Source organism: Hibiscus syriacus, unplaced genomic scaffold (genome assembly GCF_006381635.1).
Source record: "Hibiscus syriacus cultivar Baekdansim isolate YM2019G1 unplaced genomic scaffold, ASM638163v2 tig00014444_pilon, whole genome shotgun sequence".
NCBI classification, from domain to species: domain Eukaryota; kingdom Viridiplantae; phylum Streptophyta; class Magnoliopsida; order Malvales; family Malvaceae; genus Hibiscus; species Hibiscus syriacus.
In genome coordinates this window covers 2,406,323-2,422,269 of record NW_024062326.1, presented here as the reverse complement: position 1 = coordinate 2,422,269, position 15,947 = coordinate 2,406,323, and the positions used below count along the sequence as shown (strand labels likewise).

Below are 15,947 nucleotides of genomic sequence, written 5' to 3'. Positions count from 1 at the left end.
TAACAAAATCCTTGGTGACTCATTTCCATCTACATTCAGGAATCGATATCGATTGCAACAATCCAGAAGGCACTTGATGCTTAGCTTTCACCTGTTGATAAGTCAGACACTTTGCAAAAATTTTCGTGATAGATCTTTTCATACCAAGCCATAATACCGACTCTTTAAGTCTTGATACATCCTATTTCCATCTAGATGCATATTTCAAGGATTATAGTGTGCCTAAAAAGAATGTCTTTCTTTAATTCTTCACCGTCGGGGTTGCAAAGTCTCCCTCGATAGTACAAACATCCATCAGACCTAACCTCAAAATCATTAATTTCACCTTTTTTTTGCTTGTCTAAATATTGTTGTACACTTTTTATCTTTCTCTTTTAGTTCTTTTATTCGATCAAATAATGTCGGCTTTAACTTTAGTTATACAATCAAGGCACTATCTTTCTTTATGGATAAACACATATCTAAAGCTCACAAGGCTGCAAAAGTCTTTCGGCTAAGTGTATCAGCTACCACACTAACCTTTCCTGGATGATAGTCGATGATCACATCATAGTCCTTTAAAAGCTCTATCCACCTTCTTTGTCTCAAGTTCAACTCTTCTTATGTCAACAAGTGTTTTAGACTTTTGTGATTTGTGCAAATATAGCAACGCTCTCCATAAACATAATGACGCCAAATTTTAAGAGCGAACACGACTGCTGCCAACTCAAGGTCATGCGAAGGATAGTTTCTCTAATCAATATTTAATTGTCTTGAAATATAGGCCACAACCTTACCATCTTGCATAAGTACACATCCCTAACCATTATGAGATGCATCACTAAAAGCCACATAATCTTTACAAAATTATGGTTGTACTAGTACGGGTGCCTCTATCAAGATCTTTTTTAGCATTTCAAATATATCTTCGCACTTCTCTGTCAAAACAAAAGGCATATCTTTCCTTAAAAGCTTGGTTAGCGGTGACACTATCATCGAAAGGTTATTCACAAACCTTCGACTGTAATCGACAAGATCCAAGAACTTCTGAACTTCTTAGATGTTCTTTGGAGGGTTTCCATTCCACTATGGCTTGAAGTTTCTTGGGGTCTACTCTTATGCCTTTTGTTGAGACAACAAGGCCAAGGAAACCAACCTTTGTCAACCAGAATTCATACTTTGACAGCTTGGTGTATAACTTTTTATCTTGAAGTGTCTTAAGAATAATACAAATATGAGCATCATGCTCCTCTTTCGTCTTTGAGTACACCAAATTATCATTAATAAAAACCACTAAAAATGATCCAAATATAGTTGAAATATGCAATTTATCAAATCCATAAATGCTGTAGGAGCATTAGTTAAATGGAATGGCATCACCACATACTCATAGTGTTCATACCGAGTCCAATAAGTTGTCTTAGGAATATCTTCCTCTTTAAACTTCAATTGATGGTACACATACCGAAGATCAATCTTAGAGAACACTGCCTCACCTTTCAATTGATCAAACAAATAATTAATCCTCGGAAGAGGATACTTGTTCATGATCGTTATTTTTTTCAGTTGTCAATAATCTATGTATAACCTCATAAATCCATCTTTCTTATTCACAAAAAGCATAGGTGCTTTCCAAGGTGAAACACTTGGTCTAATGAAATCTCTATCAAAGTAATTCTTGTAACTAGGCTTTTAGTTCTCTTAACTCGGTATGAGGCATTTAATATGGAGCCATAAAATTAGGCTTAGTACCCATATAAACATTAATCTTAAATCCCACCTCTCGATCTGAAGGAAAACCATGTAATTCTTCTAGAAAAATAACTTGAACTTCTCGAACTGTTGGAATATAATCCAACCTCACTTCATATATTTATGTATCTATGACATTAGCTAGAAAAGTTATACAATATTTTGACATCATTTCCTTCGTGGTCACTACTGATATCACATTAGGTGTTGATTTCGCTTTTTCACAAATCACTATAATTTCTGAACCCTCTGCGTCCTTAAAAAATAATCACTTTATGTGACAATCTACCCATCCATGATGTGGAGACAATCAATCCATGTCATATATGACCTTAAAATCTTTGAAAGGAAATTCCATCAAATTTGCAGGGAATACAAACCCTTGAATATTTATCGGACAATTTCTACATACATGAGTAACCCTTGCACTATGATCCAAATGGTTTATTGCTATCATCTCACTAGAGATTGGTTCTAATTGAATTCATCTACCTCTAATAAACTTTGATCTAATATAAGAGTGCATAGAACCAAGATCAACCAAAACAAATACAGGATCATCAAAAAGATAAAATGTACTTGTTAAAATCTTTGGGTCATCCTGATCCTCATCAGTCTTAATTTTATATATTTTGGCTACTCCGCGTGTCTCTACTCTCTGAATTGACTCAGATTGTGCACCAGTTATACCTCTTCCTCTGCCTGTTTGGGAAACTGCTACTAATCTCTCAGTTTGCATTGTTTGTCCATATATCTCTTAGGATAATTTTGAACATAATGGACACTATCACCACTGTAATACCCCCAAATAATATGTCAGTGATTAAATTAAAAGGAATTAAAAATTTAGAGGACTAAATTGATTAATTGATAAAGATGAGAAATGAGTTGGGAATAGTAGTTCAGACTAAATTGTAGTGATGAAGGATTAAATAGGGCATTTATGGGTATTTAGAATAAAATGAATTTAAAATTCATTTTATAGATATATTAAGTAGAGAAATTAGGAGAAAGGGGAAAAGTCAACACTCTTTTCTTATTCTTTTTTCATGTATGAAGCTCTCAACCCTAGCTAAAGGTGAGATTTCAATTTGATGGTTTATCCTTTTATTTTAGGTTGGTTATTGAAGATTGGGGTGTGATAGAAGCTTAAGGAAGGATTAAATGATATTAAAACTAAGAAATGGTGGAAATAATGGAGATTTTTGAAAATAGGTTTTGAAATGATATACTAGTATATTGGTGTTTATTAATGATTATTAGTAGTTTTGACTTTTCAAAGTAGTAAATAAGAGATTAGAAGTATTGGTTGAGTTTAAAAACAAGTTAGAAAATTTGGTGTGATTCTTAGAATCCAATGATCTTAAGGGGTACTAGATGTTTTAAGAATTAAAATGAAGGAATGTTAGTTTGAATAGTTAAAGAATAGTTTGATAGTATTGTAGGGGTAAATACTAGTAAATTTGACCCAATTTATGTAATAATCAGGTTGAAAAAACTAGAAAAACTGGGTAAGGGTATCGATACTGATAGAACAATATCGATACTATAGGCTAAAATGGGATGAATTAACTGTGTAGTTTCGATACTAATTCAATCAGTATCGATACCAGGCAACATCGAATCTAAAATCGATATCAATGTCGTAAGGGGGTATTAGTACCATAGTAGGGTAGTATCAGTACCATGGTAAGGGTATCGATACCAGGAAACATCGAAGTTAAAATTGGTATCGATACCGGAAAGGGGTATTGGTAGCATAGTATAGAAGTATTGGTACCAGGGTTGTAGTATTGACACTATTAAGCTTGGAACGACCAATTAGGTTGAAATTGTTATAGAAATTAAGATAATGATATTTTGAATATTTTTAAAGTACAAGTAAACAGTATACTAACATTGGTATGTTATGTGTACTTAATGGATAATTGTGTAGATCGAACCAAGCTCCTGAATCTAGCAAGAAAAGGGATAAAGAGAAAGTTGTTGATTAGTTAGAAGTCTCTACACTTTGTTAGCAAGGACTATCAGGTGAGTACTCTAATATAAGTATGCTATATGATGAGGATTCAATTTAGTATGCTTTAAATTTATATATGTTTAAAGTGGTGATTATGATATCTTTATGTGTATGGAAAGAATATTATAAATGAGTTATAGAGTATGTAAAATGCATGAAAGGATGTATTAATGCATGAAAGATACCATAATTAAAATGCATGAAAGGATGCCATAATTAAAATGCATGAAAGAATGCATTAAGGCATGAAAGGATTCCATAATTAAAAATGCATTAAATGATGCATTAAGGCATGAAAGGATACTATACTTAAAATGCATGAAAGGATGCATTAAGGCATGAAAGGATGCCATAATTAAAATGCATGAAATGATGCATTAAGGCATGAAAGGATGCTATTTAAGGCATGAAGGATTCCATAATTAAAAATGCATTAAATGATGCATTAAGGCATGAAAGGACTATACTTAAAATGCATGAAAGGATGCATTAAGGCATGAAAGGATGCCATAATTAAAATGCATGAAATGATGCATTAAGGCATGAAAGGATGCTATAATTAAAATGCATGAAAGGATGCATTAGGGCATGAATGGATGCCATATTTTAAATGTATAAATTGATGTGTTTATACGTGAAAAGAGATGAAAATTGAAGTTAATGAATTAAAGAGAAGTATATTGGACATACTAAAATTTGTTATGAGGTTAAAATGACCTAGATTTGGCTAAGATACGAAGGACTTCACTAATTTCTATGTATGTTATAACTTAGTTTGAAGTTATATAACTATGTGATACTTATGTATCCTTTAATGTTCTTTACTATGTTATATCTCATTAAGTAATTGCTTAATGTGTGTTGTTTTTCACGCGTACGTAAAATCAAAGTTTAACTGAGTAAGGAGTGTTTTTGTAGTTATGGTGATCAATAATCTAAGGTGGACTTATCCGTGACACCAAGACAATCTATTTTTATTCTGGAAAAACTCTGTTGGCATGGAATCACAATATTTAAATGTTTTTAATTTTAATTAAGTAGAACTTATAACAGTTGTAATCAATGTTTTGTCTTATATTAAAAGGTTATGTTTTCAAAACGAAAGAAATTTTTTTTCCGGGATTTTCAAAAGACTAACTATTTTAAAAGTAACGTGACATGTATTTCTCATTTACGGAAGGGTATACGGGGATGGGTGTTACAACCACAGTTGTAAAAGGCACCACCGAAAAATCTACATACTCCACCATGTAATTTGCCACATGTCTGACATGGCGAAGATTGATCTCGGAGTGCCTTGGTCGAGCTAGTAGTAAAAGACTAAGATTGTTTACCCTTGCGTGAAGTTGTACCAAAACCAGATCTATCACTGTATCGTGAACTTGAACCCTTTCCTCTCTTGGTATAATAGGAAGCTGAGGATGCTCCATATCTTTTCTCTATCTGCAAGATCTGTTCTGCAGCTAGAGTCTCCTCTTGATATCTTTCAATTGCCTTTGCTCGATTTATCACTTCTTGCAAGGTAGGCAAGTTTAATGCTAGCATTATCTCTTTCATCTTAGGCCTCAACACCTCGATGAACCAATCACGTAGAGCCTTGTCATTAAGAACCGCTTTAGTAGAAAATAATCATAACTTGTTATACTCAACCTCATACTCATGTATGGCTCAATCACTCTAGTTCAAGTTGATAAATTTTAACAACATTGCCCGCATGAATTTCTCTTCAATGTATTTGTTCATGAACTCATCCAGGAAGAATTGCCATGTCATTTGCTCAGGCAGTGCATACATCATGGTGTTCATCCACCACACTCGTGTTGATCCTCAGAGTAAAGATAAAACTTCATCCAGTTTTTATGAGTCTAAGTAGTGAAGATTTTCCAATACCACTTTGATGTTAGTTAACCATAACTCCGAGTCTATGAGAACTTCATCTTCTTCTCCCCTAAATTCGGGTACTCCCAGGCTTTTCAACTATTTCAGCATTGACATCTGAGGCACTAGAAGAACAAGGGAAGGTGGAGGAGTCTGATATCGAGCTAAAATTGCATCTAATGCATATAAAAGGATCTCTAATCTTGCACTGGCAGTCCCTGATGTGACAATACACTATCATGTCAAGACTGGGCAGGACAGTCACTGTTGATTTCATTGCTCCCACTGTCAGTATCTTTTCAAACTTTCTGATGTATTTCTCTACGAGAATTATTGGATCCCGACGTCAAATATGGCAAATAGTTTTAACAACTTATGTTAGTAAGGAGTGACATCAATTATATCATACCATATCAGTAACATTTACATCCTAGTGGCATGTACACATTTTCTACATAAAATACACTCATTTATGGTCGAGAATCAGCTAAACATGTACCTCTGATACCGATAAATGTTACACCCATTTACCGTATACGACCCGATACACGAGTTGTATATGACACATAACTTTTAAAACATTTCAGTACTTTAAAATTATTAAAATTTTGTTTCTTTAAAATAAAATAGTTTAATTTTATAAAAATAAAAACATCCAGTAACTACTAATATGTAAAATAGTATTTAAGTCCATCACATAGTAGTTTAAGTTTAAATATAATATAATGCTACAAACTATTTATAAAACACCATACTAGAGCATCATAATATAACTAATACATGCTAACTAGTAATATCAAAATAAACATCTAAAGATGTCATACTGTTACTGATAAGGCAATCCTTCATAGTTAATATCAGCTACACTCTTTAATTTGATCTTACGATATTACCTACGCGTGAAACAATCACACGCTAAGCATTCACATAGCGAGGCATAATAAAGTAAGGCATTTTAAAACATTGGTATATCTATAAAGATCAAATATGATTTGAAATCGTATAATATATAAACACTTAAAACTGACTTGGTAAGCCATGTTTCCGTCAAATAACTTGCGAAATATTATTTCCACATGCATAACATACTGTCAATCGATGTATTCAAAACTCCATTCACAGTCCAATGTATGACAAATGAGAATGCAAGATACCCAATAAGAACCTAAATGAAACAATAACATATAGGTATTGTTGTATACAACAACACTATACTAACCAATTTCGGACTAATAATCCCATACGAATACCATCCTTGCACACAAAGTGCAGAAAGTACGCAAGGTACTAACATGAATATACAAAAATATGCATTAAACAAAATCGATTGATAACCATCATAAAATAAGTATGCCAATTACATACATAGTGCTACAGTACACAAAGTACTACTACAATACTACCTTATTTATGCTATTAAAATTGCACCTATGACTCTCATGTACATACAATCAGCTTTAAAATCCAAATCGTATGTTAAACATTTATTTCAAACCGTGTATAAATGATAAATTGTGTGAAACATATCCATTCTATCTAGGGCAATTCATACCCTAAAATAATTTTCATAAATTTTATGAAAATATTTATATATCAAAATACAATAAAAAACATATTTAATAAAAACACTTGAGGTTGACTCATCGTAAGTTGTCCTCATATCATATAAGTACATAATAAATGCACTCACCTGGTATGCCTCACTATTATGCCTTACTGTTAATATCCAATTACTCTTGAACTTTTCCCATGCCTTTGGTTTTCTTATAACTGGAGTTTGTTCACGATCTACACAAGCATCCATACAAGCACATACAAATATAAAATTACATGTTAGTATTCAAACTAGCATTTTATACATAATAATAATACTCAAAAGTACTATTATTTTTCAATTCTTCTAAAAATTCATCTTAACTTTTTCTTTTTACTCGTAATAAGCCCTTGTTATTGATTTTTCAATTCAAGGCCTAAACAAGCCCAATAAATTCCCAACATTTAAATTCTATCCCAATACCTCTACAATACCATAATTGCCAGTCACATTATAATCTCAATTTCAACACCCAAACAGTAATTTCCAGAATAGTAAATCAACTATTGAGTAATTACACATTCATCCCATAACTTTTCAAAATTGTTAAATAGGTCCCCCAACTTTTTAAAAAATACAAAATAGCCCAATTTGTTTTCTAAGGCTTGTAAAACCTTCCAAATAACATTTCTAGGCCTCATGAATTTATTTATAAATTTTCCCCAACATCACCATAAAGGCTGGACACTTTAGAGGTGTAAATCTCATGATTTTCGCTTGATTCAAGCATGAAATCAACCTCTATTCAACATTTCAAGCCCTCAACAATCAAACCCCTAAATAAATTTCATCAAAACATAACTTTCCTCCTATTATAGGGTTAGGTCGAAACTTTATAAGCTCATATAGTCATGTACAAGTGATTTTAATCATGAATCAGGCTTGAAAATAATTATACAACCTCAAAAACATCAAAATCCTTCAGCAAATCCTTAAACCCTAATATGAAAATAAAACCTAGAATTTTGGATATTTGAACACAAACCAAATTAACATGCAATAATGGTACCAAATGATAGCATTTTTTTAAGAGAATAATTTTTTATTTCACGGCTCGATCCAGAATCCAAAGGAAATTGCTCAAAATTGAAAAATAATTTTTTTGTTACCTCCAAATAGGGTACATGGACATAGGATATGAAAATGAACAAGATTCAAGAAATTTTCCTTTAATTTCATGTTAATTTTGCATTTATTTAAGCTTAAATGAATTTAATATTCGTTTAATTGAGAAATGTCAATTTTTCCATTAATGAATTTTTATATTTGCCATAATACCAAGCCACATAACACTTATCATCTTCATAAAGTCAAAGGTGAACAAAATATTTCATCCTTTACAACTTTCCCCATGCAATATTTCCAAAATTTCAATATGGACATTTTTCATCCAATGGTCCAAATTAAACATGGCAATAATTCCTCAAATCCAATGGTAAATATTATTTTCCATCATTTAAACATGTGAAAATAATATTTTTAAGCTTAATTTATCATTCTTCAAATTTTTACAAAATGTCTATTCGACCTTTTAAAGTGCAAATCAAGGAGAAAATAAAGATAAAATGCAATAAAATATAAATATGCAATAAAATATAAATATGCGATGCATCGATAATTCTATTCTAAATGTAATACATTGAAAATGAATACAGAGACATATGTCATTACATGTTTGACTTAGGGAGAAAAATAAACTTAGAGTATGGACATATTTGTATGTTATTTTCAATACTATCACACCCCCACACTTGAACGTTTTCTTTTCCTCAAGTAAACAGAATATTGCAATCACAAGAGCACGTTTAAAGAGGCTTAATATATCCACATTCTTTCTACCTAGGTTAGAGAAGTTTCAAACAAATAATTCACATGAATCAACCTGACTATTGCATTGACATTTACTAGAGTATATCCTATGATGCGTTTTCATAGAATCGAAGTATTATACTCCATATTTAACTTATTCTTACCCAACACAAATGGCTTATTCTTAGTGCATATATATGGCATATCATGAAACAATGGTGTACCTTTAGTCCTGAGTAGTAATGATGGGCTGCGACAAACCCCCATGAGGTTCTCTTTCGTTACCTCTATTGCAACCACATTGAGTTATTTTTATTTATTTGTATATCATTCAGTCAAATTTCAGAAAATTTCATTTAGAATACATCAACAAGGTTTTTTTGTATTTAATATATTATTATAATGTCATCTGAAACAAGGCATCTCGAACAAAGCATTATACTAATAAAAGTTACTATTGCATTCTTCTAGATTCACTAATTAATTTTCAGTGCAAAAGTTGTTTTGATTTCTATAACTTATTTCCCTAAATTATCATTCAACTTAGGATTTATGTATCAAATACGATTAGCACTTAGTCTTAACTCAATAGATTACACTATCCTATTCTACAACTAAGGTCAAGAACATGCAAGGTGAAGTCTAGATTTCCTTCAATTAGTATACAAGTCCCCTTCACATTTAAAGCTTCCATTGCCCCAATGCAATGATACCTAAATGCACAAACATCACATATATACGACACACAACAAAATAATTTATACATAAAAGAATGTGTTGACAATAGATGCAATGACATACCTATGTAATGACAACATAAATAATGATAAAATAAATGACGCATGGAAAAATAAAATGTAGAAAAATAAAACAAAACATTTTTCTCCTCATTTGCATCCGATATGGATGTCCTCTTCTCTTTCCTTGTTCACCTTCTCACGTGCACTTTTGTGAAGGGCCATCAAACTTTCAACAACATCATGGGCTACTTTCTAAATCATGGAAAAGGCAATAACAAAAAGAAAAGAACGGGTATGTACAATGGCTTTCGCTAACCAAATGTGAGTGTAAAAAGTATTAAAGAACATTGACCAACTGAATTGTCTTCCTTATTAGCATATGTCTACCTAATGTATTACTTAAGCCTTTGTCCGTTAACCTTACAGGTACAATCATCCTTCAAATCTTTGTTCGTAACTATCCTATAGGTAAATACTTCAACTACTTCAAAGGGTTTTGACCATCGTGATCTTATTTTTCCAAGATGCTGCTTTAGTCGTGAGTTATATAGTAGGATAAATTGTCCCACATTGATTTACCGGCATAAGATCATAATATCATTCCATCACTTAGTCTTCTCTTTTTAAATTGCAACTTTCTTGTAGGCGTCTGACAACTCTCCAACAGAGTTATTATGTAGGTTCTTTTAACCTAGGTTTAGTTTGAACTGCATCACTATTAGGAGCATACTAGGATCATTTTTATATGTTTTTACATTATTTGCATCATTGGGATGAGTTTATATCTTTTGGGCTATTTTATGATATTTTGCTGAAAACCGATACATTAATGCTGTGACATTGTTTTATGTTGTACTGGATTACTAAGATGAATCTGCGGCAATTGATTACTCAACAGGGAATTTTGGGAAATTCTAGTAAGGGATAGTTGGCTAGGTATTTGTCATTTTGCCAAATTAACACCTGAAACGTGGAGCATTTCATTTGGTTAAAGGCTTGACTTTTTAGCTATAAAAAGGAGAGTTATTCACATCATTTGGAAAAAGATTTTTTCATCTCCAAAAATTCCTCTCCAAGTAAATCTTTAGTAAGACATGGTGGACTAAGCCCTTCGTTAGGAAGCGCAGTAGTAGTTGGAGCACCAACGCCATTGTAGCATCGGTGACCATTTGGGGTTCAAGCTTTCACAATTTCTTTACTTGAAACATGGAAGAACTTTAAAGTTTTAGAGTAATACCCTAAAATTTTGACAAGTGGCCAAAATGTAAAATTTGAAAGTTTTGTGGCTACAGTAGAAACTTGGGAAATTTCTAGACAAAGTGGTAATTTTCTCAAAATGAATTTTTATTGTATAAATGAATAGTTCATCCTTAAAAATTGAGTTGTTATGGAGTTCATGTTTTTATTCAGAAATTTTGTTAAAAAACTTTTAAGTGATAAAGTTCAATAAAGTATTCGGATAATCATATTAAATCATAAGTTTATGAAAAATTAAAGGAAGATAGTATGGGATTTCTAATATTATATTTATATTTTTAATCGATATAAGTTAACATGGATAAGTGGATTTTCCACGTTAAATTGGGATAGTTGAATTAAAGTGACCAAATAGAAGCTTTTCGAAAAGTGCAAGGTAAAGATGGTAATCAATAAATATGATTTTTACATTAATATAATGGAGTGATGGAATGGCAAGGTGGTAATTATCTTGATTCATTAAGGGTAAAAATGACATTTGGACTAAAATGAATTTTAGATGAATTTTAAATTAGATTTTAAGTCGTGTGCGCTTAGATTTTTATTTTTTGAGAAAATTTAAGAAACTCTTCTTCTTCCTCCTTCCATGTCGTGAGCTCTCCCGTGGCGAGGAGTAATTTTCTTTTTCCATTTTTTGAGGCATTTTATTAGGATTTTGGACTAAGATGTGAAATAAAAAATATTCTACATTGAATTCTCTTTTATCTTGTGTTAATATTTTAATGTTTATTTACTTGAATTGTTGGTGATTATGGCGGATGAAAGGGAAGTTAGAATTCATTGAAATAAGGTTAGATTATGATGTTAGGAGTGTTGTAGAATCATTTCCAAGCTTATCTGATGATTGGAATCACTTGGAATTCTTTATATAAGATTTGAATACCTTGGTTATTCATGAATAAAATGTTGAATTTGATATGGAAATGATTAAGATTATATGGAAATGATGCTATGACATTGAAATCACGCTTGAACTGAAGTGAACATTTTGCTAGAATACTATATATATAGTCAGCCATGATGAAGTTTATTAGGGAAAATATACAAAAATTTTCTAAGTGTTAGAATGGATAGGAGAATGATTCTACATATTTTGGAATATGTTTTGGACCTTTTTGGAACTTAGTTAAGTTGTAAGGACCTTTTCAAAAATTTAGGGAAAATGAAAAATTGAAAAACAATTACTTGAAAGTTGATATACTATGCATAAATTAAATTTTGGAATGTTGAATTGGAGTAATTTGGAAGGTTGTATAAGTTTAGGGGCAAAATTGCAAAGTTTAAAGAAGTTGGGAATTAAATGGTTATTAAGTAAATGTTAGTGTACTACATTGGAAAATATTACTAGAAAGGAATCAAAGTGAAGAATGGACCAATTTGAAAGTTTCAAAACATATGGAGTGATTTTAAAGAAATGTTTATTGTCGGCTAATTATGAAATTGTGAAAAAAGGTTAGATGAATTATGGTTAATAATTTTATTTCAAGGACTTGAAAGGGTGTTTTTAGGAAGATAAGTAGTATTGATTAAGTGAAAGAAATTAATATTGATTAAGTGAAAGAAATTAATATTGATTATGTGCAATAATCATATTTTTAGAATTTTTATACGAATATGAGCTTATTATGTTAGTAAATATACTAACATATGTTTGAAATTTTATATATTGGATAATTAATTTTCGGGTAGATTGTGACCGAAATTGAGACTAAAATGAGCAATAAGGAAATGACAAAGTATGAGAGTGAAAGCAATACTATAAGTAAAGCACACTAGTTAGGCATTAGGTGAGTGCATCACACTTATAACGGTTTGTGATAAGCCAACCTCGAATGTTTTCAAATGAAAAAGATTTGAATTAGTTATGATATATTTTTATACTGATTAATTAATTAATTTTTAAGTGATTTTGGTTATGAAGTACCCAATACATTTTTATATGTTTTTACATGTATGTGACTTAAGAGTTAGTGGTACAATTGGCATGCCACGGGGTGGAGTGTTATTGATCGATCATACAAAGGAACATTCGTGTACAACATAGTTACCAGATATATTTATGTATTTGGGAACATAGGTATAGCGTTGTTGTGCTCTACAGTACTTGTACATTTACAGTGCACCTATGGTGTAATTACAGTTACAAGGCAATAAATGTGACATATAGTTACATGCATATATACTGCATACATTATATAACACTTGATTATAGACTCACGTACCATATATTCTCAGGATTATACATTGGACTATAAAATGAACTGAAAAGGAATAGTATAAGAAAATGAACAGTGCAATAAAAGATACAGTACATGAAAAAGGAACCATACATGTTTGATTTTTATGTTTTACAGTAAAGTTCTATTATTGAAGTTTGATTTAACACAAAATGATTTGAATAAGTCATGTTTATTTTATAAACGATTTTTAGACAATTTTTATACGATGTTTTATACTAACACAAGTGTTATATATTATTATAAAAATATTATATTAGTTATTTTGAATGTTTCACTAACTGAAAATTTATTGTGTGATAGTCTCACACGTAGGTATGATCAGGCGAGAGGAGTAGAGAGCGAGCCATCATCATTTATGAGTAATCAAATCTGCCTCCAGAATCAGTAAGGACACATACAAAGTTACTTTTGATTAATTTAGTAGCATGTATATTAAAACGATTTTAGCTGCTCTAATATCAAAGTTATAAAATTTATTTTGTAACATAAAAGTTAATAATATTTTAAATATGGAAATTTAAAGTATAATAATTAGTATAAATGAATATTATTTTAATAAATCATGTTTTAAAAGCTAATTAATTAAGTTTTAAATTAGACAATTTTAGGTAGTTTTATTTATGATATGAAATAGTATCGAACAACCTAGTTTCTTCCTAGAATCGAATTCGATTTTGATATTAAAAATATTAAATTATGATTTTGACCCATTACAAGATTTAAAATAAAGACATGCTTTGGCATTTTTTTTAAAGAAACAAAATTTCATTGATTTTGAAATAACAAATTTTTTATACGACTGACGTGACATCTTTAACTCATATACGATTATATATATGGGTTAGGGGTGATACATTGAATGATTTATTTTCTTATGGTGTTGTTTGGATTTGAACATAAGGTTTTGTTAAAATGTTTGTTTTATGATTTTTGCTTGAATCGATACTTTTCTGTGCTAGAACTTCATTTGATATTTTTAGAAATGAAAATATCTTTATATATGTTAAACTTTGTTATTTTTATAAATGAAAATTATCAAGGTTGCATGCTACTTATGTACAAGGTTAATATTTACGAAAGTAGGTTTAAGCATGTGGAGATGTATACCATCGATGGCCATTGCTTTGCTAACTGTTTGATTAATGAAATTGGTGAAAATTGATTTTCATTGGTTAAATATTTAATCTTTGAAAGGGGATTAATGTGTTAACCATTGCATGTTGCATAATTTATTTGCCAAAACATAATCTTTGAAAGGGGATTAAGTGTTTAATCTTTGAAAGGGCCTATTTGTTCTCCTGATTGCTACTGCATTACCTTATATTTTTAACATGTTTGTAATATCTCTGCTATATCTCTGTTACAACCCAATCACAACATTTACCCTTTAATATTCAAAGTTAATATCTCTAAGCTGTAATTCTTGCTCTCTATGGATTCAAAATCTAATAAACCTTATGTATCCACTTTATTACTTGATATACTACACATGCACTTATGCTAAAAGCTAGAGTAAAATACGTAGCATCAAGTTTTTGACATCGTTACAGGGAATCAATGGTTTTGAATTAGAGTTGCTTATTTTGTTATTTTATTTTTCTAGGTACTTATTTCCTTTTTAAATAGTATTACTGGTGTATGTCCCACCGAGACTATCGTGACCTAAAGCCTTTTCATCCTCAAGTCGAATGTATATTTTGTCTTCTCCATAAAGAAGAAAACAACAATAAACTAAATATGAACTAACAATATATTGGATATACTTTACCACCGTCTTAAGGTGAAGAAGCATTGTCGAGTGGAAATGGGCTCAATCAGCAATAATTTTATTACATGGATGACTGCAATAGGCTCATCAGAGAACAAGTGGTGCCAACTTTAGACGATTGAAATCATAGCACCGTTAGGCCTGCCATCCTTTTTGCCCACTTTGAGCTGCAGCCTGTGATGTTTCTGATCCTGCATCAATAGGGTAGTATAGCAGCTCATTTACTGAAGATCCTAGAGTACACCATAGAGCATTCATGGAAGTGTAGTACTCTTTTGTTCAACAAGGAGTACATAATGAAGCACTAAAGATGAAGTTGTTTTCTTACTATCTCATTGACAAAGCTAAAGCATGGCTCAACTTGCTATCGCCTGGTGCTATAACATCATGGATGAATTGACACCAACTTTTTGATGCGGTTCAACCCTTCCAACATGAATGTCAATAAGGGGAATGATCTCACATAGTTCAAGTAATTGGAGGATGAGAACTTGTATGAAGCATGGGAACATTTCAAGGATTTACTGTGTAAATACCTAATGCATGGTTTTACACATTGGATGCAAATGGAGATGTTTTACAATGGATTGAATATGTAAAAACATATGGTTATTTATGCTTCTTCAAATGAAGCATTGTTGGATAAACTTAAAATGAAGCTTACGATATTTTGGAGAGGGTATCCAACAACGAATACCAATACGCCAACACGAGGAACATGTTTGGCAGATGTACTGTTGCAATAGTTGATAACAACGCTTTCAATTGAATGGTTTCTCAAATAGAAAAGTTAAAAGACATGGTAAAGAAATTGTAAAAATCGGGATATATGTATGAGGTAAAAGCTAGATCTTTTTTTTATTGAATTTATTGTGGTAGTGATCATAACTTTGAAAATGTCCTCAAAACC

The 15,947-nt window shown here is 31.2% G+C and overlaps 1 protein-coding gene across 1 annotated transcript; it reads right to left on the bottom strand.

The window, feature by feature from the left end:
* Window positions 1-982: 982 nt before the first annotated feature.
* Window positions 983-2,470, bottom strand: LOC120207282. The gene is made up of 2 exons (XM_039206780.1): window positions 2,224-2,470; window positions 983-1,272 (listed from the first exon to the last, which is right to left on the bottom strand). Exons 1-2 carry the CDS (start codon window positions 2,468-2,470, stop codon window positions 983-985), a joined length of 537 nt encoding a protein of 178 aa, XP_039062711.1.
* Window positions 2,471-15,947: the final 13,477 nt, after the last annotated feature.

What these genes read in the sequence shown, in the direction of transcription:
- LOC120207282 (XM_039206780.1), bottom strand. Translation starts at nt 2,470, where the DNA reads ATGCAAACTGAGAGATTAGTAGCAGTTTCCCAAACAGGCAGAGGAAGA. An exon ending in TAGATCAAAGTTTATTAGAG is followed by an intron (nt 1,273 to 2,223) that starts GTAGATGAATTC and finishes GATCATTTTTAG; the next exon opens with TGGTTTTTATTAATGATAAT.